This window comes from Lynx canadensis, chromosome F1 (assembly GCF_007474595.2).
Source record: "Lynx canadensis isolate LIC74 chromosome F1, mLynCan4.pri.v2, whole genome shotgun sequence".
Lineage (NCBI taxonomy): Eukaryota > Metazoa > Chordata > Mammalia > Carnivora > Felidae > Lynx > Lynx canadensis.
Window position 1 is genome coordinate 39,583,714 of NC_044319.2, and position 20,361 is coordinate 39,604,074.

At 54.4% G+C, this 20,361-nt stretch overlaps 1 protein-coding gene across 1 annotated transcript in view; it reads right to left on the minus strand.

Moving 5' to 3' along the window:
* The window catches only part of CACNA1S (calcium voltage-gated channel subunit alpha1 S), a 63,866-nt gene that overhangs the window by 23,154 nt on the left and 20,351 nt on the right, over positions 1 to 20,361 (minus strand). The window contains 18 exon segments of the mRNA XM_030302563.1: positions 1,250 to 1,357; positions 1,594 to 1,681; positions 2,130 to 2,236; positions 3,796 to 3,855; positions 4,164 to 4,293; positions 4,876 to 5,008; positions 7,338 to 7,407; positions 8,130 to 8,223; positions 9,191 to 9,213; positions 9,215 to 9,306; positions 10,159 to 10,279; positions 11,053 to 11,260; positions 11,365 to 11,590; positions 13,176 to 13,336; positions 15,320 to 15,401; positions 15,840 to 15,985; positions 17,844 to 17,947; positions 19,539 to 19,744. Coding sequence (XP_030158423.1) covers positions 1,250 to 1,357; positions 1,594 to 1,681; positions 2,130 to 2,236; positions 3,796 to 3,855; positions 4,164 to 4,293; positions 4,876 to 5,008; positions 7,338 to 7,407; positions 8,130 to 8,223; positions 9,191 to 9,213; positions 9,215 to 9,306; positions 10,159 to 10,279; positions 11,053 to 11,260; positions 11,365 to 11,590; positions 13,176 to 13,336; positions 15,320 to 15,401; positions 15,840 to 15,985; positions 17,844 to 17,947; positions 19,539 to 19,744 — 2,159 coding nt within the window.

Genomic DNA, 20,361 nt, shown 5'->3' on the forward strand with positions numbered 1-20,361 from the left:
CCAGAGGAGGGGGGCCGCTCATTTCGTTCCTCCAGGGAACGTGTCTTGTGGGCCGCCTATATGCCAGGCCCAGGCTGGGTGCCAGGGTCAGGGAGGAGGAGACATACACCCAGCGCCCCCGGTAGAGGAGGGGGCAGGGCTCGAGGGGAGGGGCAGCCCTCTGCTGGAACTAGGAGGGGAAGGTCACATGCCAATCATGGTAACTGAGGTTTGAAGGCTAAGCTGTCTCAGTCTGGATGCGGTTTCCAAGGGGATGCCTCCACCCCTCCAGGACAGTAACCAACAGGACCCATCTCCCTTAAGGTCATCAGGGAACCCCACCTTGACTGCTCTCCCCCCAAACCTGCTCCCTGCCCACAGGGGAGGGACCTGTGGGGTTTGCTTCATGACCCCCTCTCGGCCTTAACCGAGACGCCGGCCCAGAGAAAAATGCTCCACAAATGCTGTCCGAATGAATGAATGACGGTACGATGATGTCATTGCCCAAGTCTGACTGAAGTTACGTCATCATGGTTTTCATGCTTCCGGGGACAGGAGCGGTTTGGGTCATGAAAGGAAATGTCAGGGTGTTGGAGTACTCGGATACCAATTTCTGTGTCCTGCAGATGGTATGAAAGGCAGAGGCATCCAGAAACCAGCTCGGTGGAAGGGGAGCCTTGCGGGGCTGATTCCTAGAGAGGGACTGCATAGCTGTGTCCTCCCAGGAAAGTGAGGACAGAACGAACCGGCTCCCAGGGTAGAATGATGGCCTCCCTCCCTCAGAAGCTCCTGGTAGATATGAATGATGCCAGCCACACCGGCCAGAAGCATGGGGTGCTGAAGTCCAGCTGACGGAAGAAGGTGGAGTGGATGGGGGCTAGAGCTGGGGGGCATGTTTTAGACAGGCCTGGCAGGATGGGAGGGGTGGGGGAGGTTGATAACGGGGAGGGGTGCTGACAGGGTCCGGCAGGTAGGGGAGGGGGCTTGGTCCTCAAGGAGAAGCCACGGAGAGCCAGGAAGACAGCAGGTGCAATGGTCATGGTGGCCAGCAGAGCCACCGGGGCCACGAAGGGGCATCGCCTAGGAAACCTCATCCAGACTCCAGGTAGCTTAGCCTCACAACTCTGTGCACTGGAGGACATCTGCTTTCACAGTCTGGGGCTCCCTTTGCTTAGAGGGTGGGGAACGGACTGGCTCTTGCCTTGGCCTCAGAGCTGGCACCTGAGCTGCGGAAGGGGGGGGCAAAGCTGCCCGGGTAGGTGGGGCTCACCTTGAAAAGCTGGACGCCGATGCAGGCAAACATGAACTGCAGGAGGGTGGTGACGAGGACGATGTTCCCGATTGTGCGGATGGCCACAAACACACACTGCACCACGTGCTGGGGAGGGACACCAGGTCGGCAACATCCCGCCCTTGCTATCCCCTGCTGCCTCCCAGCTAGGTGGGGGCAGAGGGAGCTTCGTGGGGAAGCATGGCCGCCCAGCCTCACCCCTACCCCCGTTTGGCAAAAGGGGTGCAACACGCGCCCCAGCAACGGCTGGGCGGAGGTTTCCAGGATCAGGCCCTTGCAGCCTCTCTTTTCCTGCTCCTGGGGTCCCACCCAGGCCCTCTCACCTTCAGCCCCTTGGCTCTGTTGATGGCCCGCAGGGGCCGGAGCACCCTCAGCACCCTCAGGATTTTCACCACGGAGATGGCGCTGGACCTGGGGGAGGCGGCGGGGGGTAGGGGGTGAGGGCAGCCTGCTCCAGCCCTCCACCTGCCCCTGGCCTCTAGTCCTCCACATCTGCCATCTTTCTGTCTGAACACACTCCCCTCGTTCCCCACCCTTCCCTTAGGCTGCGCGAGGACCCCACCCCCGGATAAAGCCGCCTCCTGCCCGGTGGTGCAGCACAGTAAGGGATTACTCCATGGGTGGCTACAGGCTCTGTTTCTCTCATCAGACTGGGGGCGACCCAGAGGTAGGGACTGCAGCCCCTCCTGCTAAGCACTGTCACTTCAGTCCAGTTGGTGACACCCTAGGGGACCCTGGACCCCCATCAATGGCCCTGAGAATCCCTCTCCTTGCGGCTTGGTGCCCACCAACGGACAGTGGGTGGGACTCTGCTCTGAGGAGGGGTCCTCGCCCGGGGCTGGCCCCTGCCACTGCTCACTCGAGTCCCATGGAGATGAGGGACACGGCCACCACCAGCAGGTCCAGGATGTTGAAGTAGTTGCGGCAGAAGGAGCCCTTGTGCAGGAAGGCACCGTAGGTCGTCATCTGTGGGGAAAGCCAGCATCCTGGGTGGGTGGGGGCGGTGGGGAGCTTGGGGACGGGCGTGTCCCCACAAAGAAGGGCTTCCCGAGGGAAGATCTGCCTCAGTCTGCAGAGGCAGATGGCTGCCAGGAGGTCTCTACCCTTCACTCCACTCCTTGCTGTGTCCTAAGTGCTTTTTCTCCCATTCTCTGCTCCCAGTTCTGGAAACATGAGGACTTCTCATGGGCAGCTCCACCAGACTTTGCTCTCTGAGCTTGTCTCTTTGGTCAGATGCCATAGGGCGCCCCAGTCTCCTTCCCCACGGGGCCACAGAGTGGGGAAGCCCTGGCCCTTCTCTCCCCTGTGGAACATGATAAAATTCCTCTTCCTCCTCTCTGGGAAGCTTCTTCAGAAGTAACCTCTGCCCTGAGGATTGCTGAGTGAGGCTGAACAGCCCCTTGAGACTGGAAGACCTTCACCAGGCCCGGACCCCTCTCCTTTCCCCATTGTCCCACCTTCTCGCTGTTCCTTCAGCTTCTTCCGTGTACTCTGTGATGATCTCCCAGGCCCTTTGTGCAAACACGCTATGCCCTCGAAGTCTGATGAGCCTGAAGCCTTTCCTGGCATTCAAGGTGATTTCTTCTCAACTCGCCTTCCCAGGCTCTGTTTTCTGTGCTATACCCCAGCCCAAAAGGACCACTTTCTCCTCTCTGAGCACGTCTGAACCACCTTCTCATAATGCGTTTGCCATTTTCTGTCCTCCTGGACTGCCCCTGCTATCCCTCCCTAATGAAGTCCTGGCCACCTCTAATGCCACCACCTCCAGGAAGCCCTCTTGGACCTCAGGGAAGCCACCATCCCTCTGCTCAACTGCTTTAGTAGTCAAAGGCCTTGAAATAAAGAACTGTCCTGATTTCAGGTTGCAGCCTGCTCTGGGCTATTCCTTCTGCAAAGCTCGCCTTTCCCTTCTTCATTCATGAAGGTGAGGATGGGGCTACTGGGCCCCAGATGGGCCCTCCCTCTGCCTCTGAGACCCTCCATGGTGATGGTGTGAACCCAGTGTACCTGCCTCGAGGATGAGAGAGCAGTGATGTGCTATGGGTAAGGAAGGGGGAGCTACGATGGGACAGAGCTGCCAGAAACCCATCTGGGGCAAAGGTCACTTCTCTGGGGATTCCTGGAGATGCCTTTAGTCATCAGTAACAAGATCTCAGAACAAAATCACGGCTCCCTGGGTCTAGGCTAACTGTGCCTTCACTATGGAGGAGGAATGCCCGAGGCTTTATAGACGCGGACGTGCTCACTGAGCTGTGCTGAGGTGCTCAGCTGCAGGTTGGTTGTACTTCATGTCCCCACCCATGCACCTGCTCACCTCCTTGCCCCAGCTTACGAGCAGAAACCCCATCTGCTCCTGGGTCCCGCGAGTCCCTCCCTGGTGTTCTCCACTTTCTTCTTGCTTTTTCCCTCATCCCTGCCACCCAGCCTGTGAGCGAGTGCCGGGTGTGTAAGTTGGAGCCACGTGAGGTCTGCTATCCTGGCCTGGAGACACTACTCACCCAGGCTGTCCACAAGCCTTCACTCACCTTGAGGACAATCTCCACAGTGAAGACAGAGGTGAACGCAATGTCGAAATACCCAAGGATCTGGTGACAGGGCAGGGGAGAGAGAAGTCGGTGAGAGGAAGAACCGAACAATGACATCATCGTTGTCACCACCATCACTATCATCATTAAAACTAGGCAACAGAGCCTGTCACGTCACACGCGAGACAGTTCAGGACCGGACCGGGCAGTCTTACCCCTCCAGGGATTTAAACTCTAAGAAACTCTGATGCCGATGGCCACACGGAGCCTACAGCTGAGCTCTGAGCCCCAGAGTGAGGTGTCCGGGTGGCTGAGGCCTGGGGTAGGGAGGGGTGCTGAGCTGGCAGAAGGCACAGGCCTGCCATCACCTGATTCCTCACGGACTCGGCGCGGATGGGGTCCTCCGCGGCCAGTGCGGCACTGCTGAGCAGGATGAAAAGAAGGATGAAGTTGGTGAACCAGGTAGCGTTGACAATGCGATGACACAAGACACGGATCCTGGGGGAAGATGGCCAGGGGGCCAGGGGAGCTGTGAGCCCCTGGGCACTCGGGCCTCGCCAGCCTCGGTCCCACACACAGACGGTGGAACCCTCCCTCCCGGCTCGGCGGAGAAGGCTAGCCCGCACCTCAACTGTCCTCTGGCTGGACGTGCGGGGGCCCTGCCCCTCATTCTCTCAGCGCGGCCCTAGCCCCCTCTCCCACCACCCATCCCCTCCCCCAGTACTCCTCCAGCACCCTCTGGTTTCCCCCAAAAAGAATGGACCCGGCGATCTCCATCCACGAAGCAGACAGATGAAACTCCCTGAAGACTACAGGCGATGTAGATTTTAAAGGTATAAAAGTGTGAAGCCAGGAAGAAATACAGCCTCACCCGGTTCTCATCCCCTCGTCCTGGCTAAAATTGCCCTCAGAAGGGAACTAAAATATACAGTCCCTCCTAGGGGGACTGTATGAGAGTCATTTTCTCATAGTGTAACTGTAGGCCCAAAGAATCAGCAAAAGGGGCCTTTTTAGAGCAGAAGCCATCCCTCTTCGAGAGCCCCATCAACCACCCTGCACAGCAGCCAAGAGACCACCCACTTGTTGGTGGGGCTGAAAATGAAGAAGGAGCTGGCTTCTGGGATGGGCACTGCCTTCTCTTTGAGCTGCAGCTCAGCCAGCGGGCGTGGTCGGGGGCTCACTGGGATCTCGGGCTCATCTTCCTCATCATCTCCTGTCGGGGAGGGAGAGAGAGACATCGGGGGCGTCTTTACAAACCTGACGGCTCCCCCAGGTCTCTGTGCTCCGAACCCAACCACGAACCCCCAGCAACCAGCAAGTGAGGTGGCAGCAGGCCAAGGCAGGGCACGAGGATGTCAGCAGAGTCCTGTCTTCATATTTCCCTTTCCCCTCAGGGAACAGATTTGAACCGTCAGGGGAAAATGGCAGTCCCAGAACCTTCCAGAAGTGGGGCCAGGAGCAAAGTCAAGGAGCCTTGCTGTCTCGTCTGCTGTCTCAGGGCTGGACTCACACCATCCCAAGTGCTCACAGCTAGGAGACTGGGGGGTTGGGGGGGGGTGGTCTCTACTTCTGATGAGACCTGAGCTGTGGTCCAGGCTCTGCCCCTGACTTGCTGTGCATGCTAGTTACGTTTCTGTCCTTCCTGGGCTTCAGGTCTCCAATTTGTGAAATCGATCAGGGGAAGGAGGCTTGTTGAAATAAACAGGCTCTGAGCTCCTCTCCTGGATTAGAATTCTAAAAATGATCATTTCAGACAGAAACTGCCAGCATGGGAAAAAAGTCAATATTCCTTGAGCCTCGGCCAGTCCTCAGCTCCGAGGCAGATACCGGGATGGGAGGGATCGAAGAGGAAGACATAGGCCCTCTAGGTTCACTTGCTAGGTCCCATGGCTTCATGAGACAGCTGACTACCTGAGGTCCTCAGCTGGGCTTAGCAGGGGGAGCCAAGGTTCCAGTGATCAGACTGGGGGCACTGTCCAAAGATGGCCTGTCCCTCTGTTGGGTTCTGTGCTGACAGCTCAGAGCCTGGAGCCTGTTTCAGATTCTGTGTCTCCCTCGCTCCCTGCCCCTCCCCTGCTCATGCTCTGTCTCTGTCTCTCTCTCAAAAATAAATTAACATTAAAAATTTTTTTTTTTTGAAAATTGGAGTGTCCCTCGATATGCAGGTCTTTCCCAGTCCCTTGTTTCCCTCACCCCATCGCCACCTCATCCTTACCCCTGCTGGCCCCTGGCAGAGCCCCTTGGGGAAGCCAAGAAAGAACCACTAGATTCTTCTCTCTCCATCGTGGCAGCCTGCACAGGCTCGCAGCTCCACCGGAAACCCCCCTTTCTCCCTTCTTATGATGAGAAAGTGTTAATTCTTAGAACTAATATATTTGCTTTCTTTTTTCCTTTGTCTATGCCCATTTTGTTAACTTCATTTTGTCCTAAGCCTTTTCAAATCGTCTTTGGAAAGAAGCAGAATAAATGTATTCAACCTCTTTGGTAAGAACTCTCTTCCAAATGCTCACCCCACCTCCCCTCTACCGTCTACCCTCCCCCCTTCTTTCCAACCCTGTTCCCTTTCCTTAACCTCTGATTTCCTGAGTCAGTCATCTCCCCTGCACACCAGCCACTCCCACCTGCTAGGTGATGGTTGTTAGATGAAACAGCTCAAGATGAATTATTTTAAAACCCAACTATTCACTTCTGGCAGACATTTGAAGAGATATGATTAGCCCTATCTTGATCAGCTCCATTCTCCCCACACATCACTTTGCAAAATTCTTTCATGTGTTCACTTACTCTATTTATTGAGTGCCTACTCTGTGCCATTTGGAGCACAAAAAGTCCCCCCCCGGAGCTCAGAGTCACTGGGGCAAACAGACGCTAATCAGCTGATTCCACAATTTCCTGAAACTGCACCAGTGACTCAGTGCTCCAAGGACCTGTGAGCGAGCTGAGAGAGGACCTCAGAGCTTTTGGCCTCCAGGGCTCTGCCAGGCAGCCTCTGTGAACCTATGTGTTCCCGCCTGCAGCAGCCACTGGTTACTTACATTTGTGAGACGTTTATAGTTTGTCTGTGGCTGTGCATTACCCTCCTGCCCACCCTACGCTTGCCTCCTTCATTTCAATTCTCCCCACAGCACAAGCCATGGTTCTGTTTATTCCTGTACCAGTCCAGCCCCAGCCCTGCTGGATGCTTGGTGGGGAGTAACCTGCCCATCTCCGACACCACAGACAGACAGGTCCTCATCTATGGTCTACTCTGTGTGGCCAGAGCGGAAAACTTGAAAACGGGAGTCCTCAGTACCAAAGTATGTGACTGGCACTCAATAAATACTAGCTGAATTGAATGAAAATAGAATGTTTGGATTTTTCCCATTGTGTGCACTGGACACAAGGCAGGCGGGGCAGACGGCTTATTTGCATGACTAGGTCAGAAGGGAGGTCTCTGTCTTGCAATCCCCTCATGGAAGGATCCAGGAAGGGGACACCCAAGGGATCGTCCCCGGGGAGAAATCAACACCAGCATACACCTCGAGCAGTCCCAGGACCCTCACCTGGGAAGTCAGCTGAGGGGTAGGGATCCTTCACTTCATTGACATTAGATTCAAATTCATCAATTTTCAGCTGTAGGAAGGAACACAACAAAGATGAGGATAAAAGCAAAAAAATTCATCAATTTTCAGCTGTAGGAAGGAACACAACAAAGATGAGGATAAAAGCAAAAGCTGCAGTTTCTGCTTACTGAAGGGTCATTTACTGGAGGGTCAGTGTAGGCTCCGGCTCAGTCCTCCCTACAGCCTGGGGGACAGGTCATATAGGATCATTCCTTTTTTATGAATGAGAAGCCAAGCTTAGAAAGGTCACACAAGTTGCCAAGACCTCAGACTGTCTGAGCCCGTGCATGGCATCCCCTGTTTCGTTCCCTGGGGCCCAATTCTCCAACCCTTGCACCTCTGCTTCCACCATTTCCAGAAAGTTTGAGCAGAGCCAGGCTGGAACAAGCAGGAAGTGATGGGAAGCCAGTCTGGGTCTCTCAATGGAACAGGGGTGTCAAGTCAGGAGGGGGACGCCTTGACTGGGGTGGGAAGCCGGGACTCTGAGGAAGTCTGGTTCCCAGAGTGGGGCATCTATGCCTCTCAGTATAAAGGATTCCTTGTGGGAGGGTAGGATTTACTCTCCCCCCAGTAGAGTGGAGACAGATGTCCTAACCTGGCTGATAACCAGGCAGATAGCTCCTTTCCACATTCCTACCCACCCACCAGCACCCTAAGTCATGGAGGTGAAACCAGAGGACTTGTAGAGTCCCTCCCCATCCTGCCTCTGAAGATACCCCACACGATGCTCACCTTGGCGGTGGTAGGGATGCCTTCACCCTTGGGTTTCTGTTCCAGCTTCTTGGCCATTACTGACTTCTCTTCCTCTGACTTATCTGGAAGACCCCTAAGTTAAAAAGAAAGAAGAAAGAAAGAAAGAAAGAAAGAAAGAAAGAAAGAAAGAAAGAAAGAAAGAAAGAAAGAAAGAAAGATCCCACAGTGGAAGCCCAACTAGAAAGTTCTCAGGGATCTGCTTAGTCTAATGGCATCCTCAAGGGGATCCCACACCAAGGACTCAGGGGACTCTGTGGAGGATGGAGCAGTGTAGACTGCCAAATGGGAGGGACTATAGCCCTGGGCAAGCCCTTTCCCTGTGATGAAAGGGCATGATGCTCAGCTTGGGGCCATGACTACATACGGCTCGCTGGTCAGCTACGCTCAATGTTCATTGAAGGGTAAATGGGTGAAAAATGGTTTTGTGCCTAGTTCATAAAGAATTCACAGTGTGGGAGCATGATTTGGTTCAAGACGGGGCTCAGCTCTTTGGAAGTGTCTGGATTACATTGCTCTCTTTCTCTTCCTATCCTGCCTCTCCCCAGAATATGCATACCATTCCCGAAGGCATGGGCACTGGAGGAAGCAGGACTTTTGTCTAGAACCATTAAGTATGGTTCTCCAACCAGCAGATGGAGAAAGGTGTAAAAGACCTGAGAAGTCAACCACCACTTCACATACAACAAGGCCAGGGGGCAGCAAAGGGAAATGACTCCCTTCAAGAAGTGCAGGGACTCCGTGGCAGGACTGGTTGAATTTCTAGAACTCTCCACCAGGGTTCCCTGGTCCCACCTGCCTGGCTCTGCCATCACATTTCCTGAGGCCTGTCTAGAGACCAACTGCCTCCAATTCTGCGCCCAGGGACACCTCATAGGACTTCAGCCATCCCTATGCACTCTGGTTGCAGAAGCCTGCCCACTGGGGCAGGTGTCACTGTGGCACAGCCTCTGCTCATTGGGCTCCAAGGAGCCACCGGCCCAGAGCTAGGAGGTCACCATCAGGCATGCCAGGTCCCTCCCTTCTGAGGGTGCAGCACTCACTTGGACATCTTCCTGCGTTTTTTTCTCCTCAGCTTTGGCCTTCTGGGCAGAAGTCAGGCTCTCTGCCTCAGCCAGGTTGTCCACAGCGATGGCCAGGAAGACATTGAGCAGGATATCTGAGGGTGTCCGGCTAAGGAGTCTTGGGTTGTGGATGAAAGGGAAACCTGGGGGGCCGGAGTCTCACCCTGACCGTGGGTTGGCACGACAACCCTGCTTCCTTGGTGGGGTGTTGGAGTTCTTCTTGCCAGTAACCCCATGGGATGGCATGGGCCCAAGGGCACGGACAAGCATCCCCAGGGGAGCCTGACTGCAGAGGGTGCCCATGATGGGCCTTGAGTACCGTCCATTTCCTGCCCAGGACTGATCCCAGCTCTCTCGGGGGGCTTTGTGGGGCACCCGTGAGGCACTGTAACTGAGAGTCGTGTGCTCAGTGCACATAAGCTCAAGGACCACTGGTTCCCTCCCTCCCTGCTACTCATAATATCAAATTCCACGGTGCCAGCACCAGAACCCCGGGCACTGCCGGCTCTGTCTGCCCCGTCCACCTCGCCCTCCCCACTGCCCATCTCATTCTCGGTCTGCCTGCTCCCTGGTTCCTCCCTGCCTGCCTCCGAACCTGTGGAGGAGGCTGCCCACCAACGTCACGGCCCCTCCACCTCCACCAGACCTGTTCTTGCTCCTGCCTTGTTCCAGGCTCACCAGCCTCTCTGGGATGAAATCCTCCACCTGTAACCAGTCACCTCTGTGGTCTTTCCCCTTTCCTGGTGGAAGGAATTATCCTACAGCTCGACCTGCACTTGCCATATGCTACATCCCATCCCCCTGCCCCCTCCATGAGCCTGGGAGCTCCCCTCCAGCCAGAGGGCCCGGTGCCTGGCAAGTGGGTACCCTTGACCCGCATTGTAAGCCCCCGCCCATCCCAACCCCCTCCCTCCGCTCTTTTCTGTGCCCTGCTCCCAAGGGGATACAATTGCCACAGACAAAAAGGATGATGAAATAAATGCACACGAGCACCCCAGGGTAGGACGGCCCGCCGTAGGCCATGATCCCGTTGTACATCACAGAATTCCAGTCTTCACCTGTTAGGACCTAGAGGGACAGGGAGCACTGGGGTAGAGGGACGCGGATGGACTTGAGAGTCTTCTGTCGGGACCACACTGCCCAAAAGGCCCCCTCCAACTCTGTCAGTTCCCCTAAACCTTTCCTCTCTTCATTCACGGCCAGGACGAAAGGTCCCTGCTCTTCTGGCCTCTCTCCCAGTGGTCAAAAGTGGCCCAAGGAGTTTGGCCGTGGGGTCGCCACATCCCCGTGCTCTGTCCCTAATGCCCAGGCCTACCTGTACTACACCCACCCATGCCTCCTGGCATTCCAGCCTCCCGAAACAGTGTGAAATGTCAAGTGTCTTCTAAGGCATGATACCGGACCAGCCCTCGGGTGAATGGAAGACAGAGAGGGTGACGTCATCTTTAAGAGCAACTGATTGCCACACGCCGACCTCCCCACCGGTACCAACGAGGTGATGTTCCTCGTGAGTGCTGGCTCCGACACAGGGGAGTGATGTGGGTAGTGCGTGAGAGAGAAAGCAGACCCTGGGACTCCATTCGTTTGGTATCAGTGATCCTACGATGGGCCAGCGCTCCGCTTGGCACCGGGGACACAGGCAAATAGGACAAGCTGGGCACAGCTCCTAGCCTCGGGAGGGTGAGGGAGGCTCACAGTAGAGAGAAGACAGGGGGTGAGGGGGCCCGCAGAGGGACCTTGAACTCAAACCAGCAGATCGCAGAAGGCTTCCTGGAGGAGGTGATGCCCACGCCGATCCCCAAGGACAAGAAGTGGGATTCAGCACCTGCGGCACGGCCTACCTGGAAGACGCTGATGAGGGCCTGCGGGAAGTTGTCAAAGTTGCTGCGCCGCACCTCCGTGTCCTCGAAGTCGTACCTGCCCCCGAAGAGCTGCATGCCCAGCAGGGCGAAGATGATGATGAAGAGGAAAAGCAGCAGCAGCAGGGAGGCGATGGAGCGGATGGAGTTGAGCAGGGATGCCACCAGGTTGCTCAGCGACGTCCAGTACCTGAAGGCAGACGGTCACCGGTGGAGACGAGCGGCGCTCCCCCTCCCCCCCCCCCCCCCCGCGCCCCGTCCCCCCGGAGGCGCCCCCGCCAGCCCCGCGCTCACTTGGTGATCTTGAAGATCCGCAGGAGGCGGATGCAGCGCAGCACGGAGATGCCCAGGGGCGTCATGGCACCTGACTCCACCAGCAGCAGCTCCAGGACGCCGCTGCACACCACGAAGCAGTCGAAGCGGTTGAAGATGGACATGAAGTACTGGCGCAGGCCCAGCCCGCACATCTTCAGCAGCATCTCGACGGCGAAGAGGGCCAGCAGCACGCGGTTGGCAACGTCTGCGGGGTGGGCGGCCGGGCCTCAGCGCCCCTCTTGCCCGCCCCCTGCCGCGGGGACTTTGCCTTGGCCACGCCCCCCACCCGGGCCCCCCCCCCCCACGCGCTTCCAAAGCACCGTCCCTGTTCTGCTCCCCACCCCCCCACCCCCCCCCCCGAGCCCAGGAGAACCCGGGGAATGTTTGCCCATCGGAGGAACGCCGAGGCAGACGCCCGAGAAGCGCCACCGGTCCATGTTTTCACAAAACCCAATCCTGTTGCTTTTGATTTCACTCAAGTTAATGGGGCTCTGCCCCACTCTGCTTACCGTACACATCCCTTCTCCTGCGGGAGGAGGGGTGCCCCCACCTTGCCAGAGCCGGCCCGTCCACCTAGGCTTTGCCCCCTGACCCCCACCTGGCGAAACCCACCGTCAACCATCTCTTTTCTCTCCCGTGTGCTTCACTTCTCCTTTCAAGTGGATTCTCCCATCACCGTTTTAAAAAACACAGAAGTCTCTCCCATTTCCACCCCTCCCCACCCCCCCAAGCAGCTCCTGCTCTGGCTCTCTCCTCCCTATCACGGCCACACACAGCAAAAGGTTATCTTCTTGGATCTCTTCACCTCTTCACACCCTGCCCTGCCCCGTTTACCCTTTAACTCATACCTAACTGGGTCCACCTGGTCGCTCCACCAACAAACTCTCTCAGGGGCATGACTTTCAGGTCACCAAATCCAATGGGTGGTTTAACCTGCAATTTTCCTGAGCTCCTGGAAGCCCGGGGCCCGGTTGACCAGCCTGGCTTTTTTTTCAAATATTCTCTTTCCTTAGCTTCTGTGACACCATATCCTTCTGGATTTCTTCTACTTCACCTGCTTCTCCCAAGCCTCCTCTGCAGATGCAATTCTTTACCTAATCACTGAATGCTGACCTTGAGCTCTACATTTAGTATATACCATCCTCTGGTGACCTGGTGATGTCTTCTAAGGCCATAGCTTCTATTGCCATCCCTGCCAGTGACGCCCAGATTTTAATTCTTGCACTCTTAGCTTAGGATCCCTACATCCTGTGGGAGATGCCCCAGCATCTCCTCCCCTGTAATCCTTCTCTTGCTATCTTACAGTTGCTTCTAATGTTGCCCTCCCTATATGGACTTGGCATTACTCATTAGCATCTGTCTTCTCCTCTGGCCAAGTAAGTTTCCTGGAAGGCAAGAACAGCATATTGATTCTCTCTGCATCCTGGGTTCTTTCTCTGTGCCTTACGTATGTAGTATGCACGCAATAAATAGTTGGTGAAAGATTGCTGTTTGGGGAGTAGAATTCGAACCCGTATGTTTGCAGTTTCAGATTGCCAGTAATCCTCATGTTCGGTGTCTGAAATTGTAATAATTTAACCAGACACCTGGGTGCGCCGTTGGAGGCTTTCCAGTGAGCTGCTGTTACTGCCCCCGGTAATGCCAGGAGGAAAAATACTACCAGCCTGTAATTTCCAGAAAACAATGTCAATATCTGCTTGACATCTTCTGCAAAACCTGAGGTGCTACCGGCTGTCTTTGGCCATCGGCCACATCTGTCCCCTTCCTGGCTTCACTCTGTTCTGTCTCACCTTGCAAATGGGTCAACCAGAGAGGCTGGTTGTGGTGCTCTGAGGCGATAGACAGGGTGTTGAGGGCAACGACCAGGATCACCAGCCAATAGAAGACTCTGGACTTGATCACATCGTGGCACTTCCAGCGAAAGATGCGGTTCCACTGCCTCCAGTGGCGGCTGGGAGAGGAGAAAGAAGAGGACGGAGTCAAAGAGCTGCTTGACTCCAAGTTCCCTCCTTCCTGCGGTTGCTTTGGGCCAGACCGCAGCCGTACTTAGCCCGATCGCCCACTCTCTGGCCACACGGGAGACGCTCAGGGCAAGAACTGCAGAGGCAGACTGATTTAAAATCTTGCCTCTTACTAGCGAAGCTCTTCCTCTTTTCAAAGGAGAATAATGACGATGCCAGCCTCAGAGGGGATTAGAGATTATGCGAGTACAATGCTTAGTTGGCACTGTGCCCAGTATCCTATAGGGGCTCCACATACGTTAATTTCAGCTAGAGCACACTGGGAGGCCTCACTTTGCTCATTATAAAAGCAAATTCTGTAACAGATGAATCATATCTGGTGTCGGTGAGGGTGTGGAAAGGGCACTGTCACAGCCACGGCAACCGCTTTGGAGAACAATTTGGTAACGCCGACCAAGGTTTTCAAATCTACATACTCTTCGACCCAGCAATTCCGTTTCTAGGAATCGGCCCAGCAGAAATGTTCATTCTTAGGTACAACTGTTCCTGTGGCGCGTTTGTGTGGTCAAAAATTGCAAAGGTTAAATATCTTAGGGTATATTCATACTGTGAAATACTTCACATCCAAAGACATACCAAATGAAGGTGTGTGGACCATCAAGCCACAAAGACACAGAGGAAACTTAATTGCCCATCGCTAAGTGAAAGAAGCCAGTCTGAAAGTCCTACGTACTGTACGATTCTAACTATGTGACGTTCTGGAAAAGGCAGAGCTATGGAGACAGTAAAAAGATCAGTGGTTAGTGGCGGGGGGGGGGGGGGCGGGGGGGGGGGGGGGAGGATGAGTAGTCAGAGTACAGAGGACTTTTAGGGCAGTGAAGACACCGTGTATGATTTTATAATGATGGATGGGTCCCTGTCATTTCATATTTGCCCAAGTCCACGGGATGAAGGCACGGCACCAAGAGTGAGCCCTAGCGTAAACCAGGTGCGTCAGGTGTACCAACTGTCCCATTCTGGTGGGGGCTGGTGATGAGTGAGCTGGGCCCGTGTGGTGGCGGGGGGATATGAGACAACTCTGTGCCTTCTGCTCAGTTTGCCGTGAACCTTAAAAAAATTAAAGTCTTAAAAACACCAAGATGGGTGTGTATGTATGAAGCTGCCCTAAATAGACGATCTTAAGTTAAAAGTGTTCATAGATGCTATGTGTATCATATTCATTTATTTATCAAATATTTGGCAGTACGTAGTCTATGTTGGGCACTGTTCTGGGTTCTGTTGGGACAGTAGTTAACGCAAAGACCCCTGTCATGTAAAAAGGCAAGCAAAACAAAAAACCTGGCGTGTGTGTGTGTGTGTGTGTGTGTGTGTGTGTGTGTGTGTAAGAGAGATAAAAGCATAGCAAAGGTCTTGGAGGGATAGCCATCTGTTACCATGGTTACCTCTTTGCAGGGCAGTGGGACCTTCATCTTTTCTTTGATGTATTTCTCTACCACTGGGCTTTCAAAATCACGGTTATGTATGGATTTGTAAAAGGAAGCAGCCAACCAAACAAATACACCTTCCTCTTGAGACAAAGGCACTTGGGCCTGGAGTGTCCCCCTGTCTCCAGACCCCTGGCCGGCCAGCCTCCTGCCTGCAAAGCTCTCCATGCCACCTCTTTGCAACGCACACCTTCCCTCTTCCCGAGCAGAGGTTTCCGGGACTAATTAGCCCACCGACTCCCCTCTCATCAGAGGGCAGCAGCCAAATCCTCTCCTTGCCTCCTGGCAGGCTCCCAGCCCCTTCCCTGTGTGCTGTATAAGCAGGTGATCTGCTGAGTGCCCTCTGATGGCGCTGAGGGATGGGGCATGTGACTCTAAAGCTAGTAAGTGGGTTCTAACAGTACATGGGGAACAGCACATGGGTTCTGACTCCATGTCTCGGGGAGTTCTGAGTCTGGGAAGACCCTGGGGCGAAGGGCAGATACTTACACAAACTGGATGATTTTGTTCAAGCCCTCGATTTCATACAGGCTCTCTGTGTCGGAGCCTCCTTCATCCAGAGACAGCTTCCCTGGGAACAAGAGAGAAAAGGTGGGCCAGTCTTTGGGGCCCCTCCGGGCTGGACACACCTAGGCCGGGCACACCTGGGAAAGGGGCCATTGGCTGGAGGCACCTGTGACCACAGGCCCTAGTGGGCCTGGATGGCTCTGGGTTTTCCCGAGCCGCCCGAGGAAGAGCCCACACTTGCAGGGGAGGGGCAGCTGTGGGCAGGCAGCATGGCACTCTGTACTTCAAGAGGAGCTCCGGGCACACCCGGATGCCATCATTTCGAGCCGTAAGGCTTAAGGTGGGTCACTCACCCTCTAAGGGCCTGAGTTTTCTCACCTGCAAAATGGCAACAGTCTACCTGCCGGAAGGGCGACGTGACGCAGTGCCGTCTCTGGGAGCCGACCGCGAGGGGCCGCTCAGGGGTGGGGAGGGCATGCTGACTATGCCTTTGGGCCCGAACCTTCTCTCAAGTCCTCAACGTCCATGACCTCGCCCTGCGTGATCCAGCTCATGTAGCCCCGAAGGTCCTCTTCCAGCTGCTGCTTCTCCCGGAGCTTTTGGAAGGTTCCCCTGGATTTGGCCTTCTCCCGCTCCTTAGTGAATTCCCTGAAGGAACAGAGAGATGGGGAAGGGCGGAGAAAAAAGAGAGGGTGTGGAGAAGGATTGGGCTTCCCAAGGACAGAGAGAGCATGTTCTGTGGCTGGATGCGCCCCTGCCTTCGGGCCCAGGGTGTCGCCTAGGGTCCAGGTGCCCTTCCAGGTGACAGAGGGGCAGCTCCTCTCGTGCCCCCTCGCCAACCACACCCTCAGGAGCACCTTGGAGCGCCCAGCCTGCCTTTCTCATTGCCTTCTTCTCATCTCGTCTGGTATTTTATCCTCCCTCGTCTTGGGGTCGCCTTGGACACTAGGGGTTAATGACATGACCATTTCCCTAACAGAATCAGCCACGGATCCTCAAATTTTCCAGGCTTCCCTGACCCTTGAAGCTACCTTAGGAATTTAGTTCTGCTTACAGACCTAAGGTCTGGAGGAAATTCCCCTGAGTCTAGAAGAAACCAGGCGGCCACACTGGAAGGAAAGGACCGGAGGGTCAGCAAGGGATCTTCAGACCAGCAGAGACAACCCACTAAGCAGGGTGGAGAGAGAGGGAGGAGAGAGGGAGACGCAGGCACAGTCATTGGCTTGTCACATCAGCGCCTCAGCCCTCAGCACCATCCCCAGGGACAGGGCCCGGGCAGGGGGGCTCTGACCCTTTCCTGCTGTGGATCCTTTGGTAGTTCCAGGAAAACTGAGGCTACCTCCTCAGGATAATGTTGCAAAATGCACAAAATAAAACCATCTCATTACAAAGGAGTCGATTGTACCGCAATATAGTTATGGACATATAAAGAAATTGTGATAAGTACGTATATGCTTCTTTGTTAGCTCATTCCCTAGCAAAGCCGAGTTACAGATCTAACAACTCTCGTAGTTTCAAAGTAGTAATGCGTGTCGTGTGGGTTCTATTGGGACAAGTCACAGGGAGCGCTAAATGCCACTGTGGCGCACTGTCTCCATGCCTAGTGAAAGGAGACGCTAGATTTCAATCAGAGCTAGCAGAAAAGAAAGACAAGTTTTTCTCATTCAAGTTCACAGACCCCCTGAGTTCTTTCTACAGAGTGCTTGGAGGGAAGCTTCTGGGGTGGGGTGATGGCCATGGGGAAGGGGGCTGATGGTCACTTCTAGATGCTCCACTGTGGCTGCCTTGGAGCCGTCGCAGAGCGAACAGCTCTCATTAATAATGACCATTAGTAGTTAGTGCTCATTATGTGCTGGACTCTGTTCTAAGGACTTTCTACGTATTAACTCATTTAGTGCTCCCAGCACCCCTATGGGATTATTCCCATTTGACAGATGAGGCACAGAGAGGTTAGGTGACGAGGCAAAGGTCACACAGCCACCAAGCGGTAGTGTAAAGATTTAAACTTGGACAGTCTAGTCCCAGTCTGTGTGCTTCCCTGAAGGCCACACAGACTCTTAACATGAAGCATCAGCTCCTGCACATCCAGGGGCAGGAGGCTGGGATCTCGGGGGCTTCACCCAGAGGGAGTGCAGGTGTAGAGGGACAGAAGAAGAAAGGATGCAAGAAGGCTTGGGGAGAAGGGAGAAAAATTAAAAATCGAGGGGCTCCTACCTGTATCTTCTACACCTCCTTTGCTAACCCGGGAGTGTGCTCTTGGCAAAAGGGGAGCCAGGGGTAAGCGGAGGTTCTAATCCACATCTCCCTGCCCTGCTTCTCCCCTTCCTCCTCCTCCTCCTCCTCCCACACCTCTTCCTCCTTTACTGCCTACTCTCTTTCTCCCTCTTGCTCTTTTCCTGCTCTCCCCATCCCACCCCCAACCTCTCTGCCCCTTCTCCCTTCCACCCTCCATCCTTCTCCTCTCCTTTTCTTCCCTCTCCCTGCAGCTGCTTGTGAACTTCCTTACCCGCTCAGGACACCCAGCACCAGGTTGAGAATGAAGAAGGATCCCAGCAGAATGAGGGTGACAAAATAGATCCAGGGCCACTCGTTCCCGATGGCATCATTGACCTGGTCCAGACAAAAGCATGAGTCCCATTCACTGACCTGAGAGGGCTTAGGTCCCCTTCTGGACTCAATGCTCCACCTGACCCTGGGGACAAGGAGAGAGGCCATCTGGGCCCAGTGAGAGGACCGTCCTCACCCAAAGATCTAGGACCCGGAATTAGAAGGACATCTCAAAAGTAGCCTTGCTGGCTGTCCACTTGGCCAGACAAGTCCGACACATTTCTTCCCCCAGCCATTCACCTCCCTGGCTCAACTCTTTCATTTACTTTTTTTTTTAATTGTTTTTAAGTGTTTATTTATTTTTGTTAGAGAGAGAGAGAGACAGTGTGAGCAGGGGAGGAGCAGAGAGAAAGGGAGACACAGAATTTGAATCAGGCTTCAGGCTCCCAGCTGTCAGCACAGAGCCCGATGCAGGGCTCGAACTCACAAATCGTGAGATCATGACCAAAGCTGAAGTCAGATGCTTAACCATCAGAGCCACCCAGGCACCCCTGGGCTCAACTCTCTCATATACTCTCTCTCCAGTTGGTTTCCTTACAGCCAAGATTTTTCAAAGTAGAAGAAACACTAAAAAGTCTCGGCGTGAGCTTGGCCAGCTCCTTCATAAACAAGCTCTGTGACCCTAGACAAGTCACCTAACATCTCTGAGCATTATCCCATCTGTCCATGGGGATAATGATATACACTTGCCCCTCACAGACCCGTAATAGAGGTGAAATAACACGTGACAGTCCTTTGACATGTTTGATAACTCGCTCCCAAAATATGAGCTGACGAGAACTACCCATACTAATCCTTTATGTTTGCAAAGCATCTGACTGTTTGACAATCTTTTCCCCAACAGGCAGTATCATGTTGTGGTTACGCGTCCTGGGATCAGAGCCCGAGGGATTAGAGTTTGCTCACCAGCGCCATAACTGTGGGCAAGTTACTGGACCTCCTTGAGCCTCGGTTTCCTCATCTGTAAAGTGGGAACCATGCCTTCCATTGTTGGAAGATTAATTAAGAAACGCAACCTAGCTCCTGATAACACCAAATAAATAATATACTCCAACAAGAAAACTTATATAGCATTGACCACATTACTGTTGTAATTCAGTTAATCTTCCTGGTAGTAACCATCAGAACTACCCTATGATGTAGGCAGTATTTTTATTTTATAGACCAGGAAACTCATATCTAAAAATATTTATATGGGAGAGCAGTCTTGCCCTGGGGCAAAAAAAAAAAAAAAGACTCAAAGGGTCCTTTATCCCTCAAGAAATCTGAGATTCTAGGTCACAGGAATGAGTCGCTTACAGCCAGGCTTAGGGAAAAGTTAGAAGTTGAGACCGGAACCCATGGAGCTCCTGGTTTCCATTCCTCTCCCACCTCTTAGGTTCTGCACAGACACGTTGTACCTTGGGGATCGTCCAAAGCATGATGGGACACACACCTGGGGACAGGAAGGGGGCCATGCACCCCGTGTAGGTTTCCCAGGGAGGGGTGAGAAGCAGCCGCGGACACTGGAGTCAGTGACTGTCGAGCCCCTCCCCCTCCCCGACGAGACTGCGGATGAAGGCAGAAGGTTCTGCAGGCACAGGGCCAGACCCACCCAGTAGAGGACATCGGTCCACCCCTCCATGGTGATGCACTGGTACACGGTGAGCATGGAGAAGCCAAAGTTGTCAAAGTGCGTGATGCCGTGGTTGGGCCCCGGCCAGCCGCCCCGACACTCGCTGCCATTGATGGTGCACGGGCGTCCCGAGCCCGTCCTGGCACAGGGTGAAGGCTTCTCGTTCTCTACCGTGGCCACGATATCTGGGGGCAGAAGGCAGCATGAGCATCAGATGAGAGGAGCAGGTGGACAGGAATGAGAGAGGGTAGTTTGCAATCGTTGAGTAATAGGTCTAAAACACACTCAGCTGAAAACACAAAGGACTGCGCCCCCTGGAGCATATGGCGATGGAGGAGGAGGGCTGCTTGGGGCGAGGGGCCCAGCCGTGGATGTCTACAGGCAGCAGCGGTCATATCTTAGGCCCCAGGGCCTCATCAGAGGGCCCGCTTCGAGGATTACTTTCCTATGAGGACGTAACCTACGTAGCAGGTGTAATGTGAATGCCAGGTATATCCACAGAGCTTTAAAACAGGAGGCAGCTATCCCACTGGGGCGGAGGTGAGGGGCAAGGTCACACGTGTTCTGACTCAAGAGTTCCTTCTGGGAGATGACGTGGAGATACCCCAATGGTACTGAGATGAGCTGCACAAGACACGATGCTTCAGGGGTGCGGGTCTACAGGCATTCCCAGCAGTCCCCGCTGTGTCCCTGGACGGTGCTCTTATTATCTCTAAAATCCTTCAGTTTGGATTCCATCCTGGATCCCTTCTTATCGGGGGATGTTTTAGTCCTCTATTGTGTTCAGAGATTAAATTGGCTC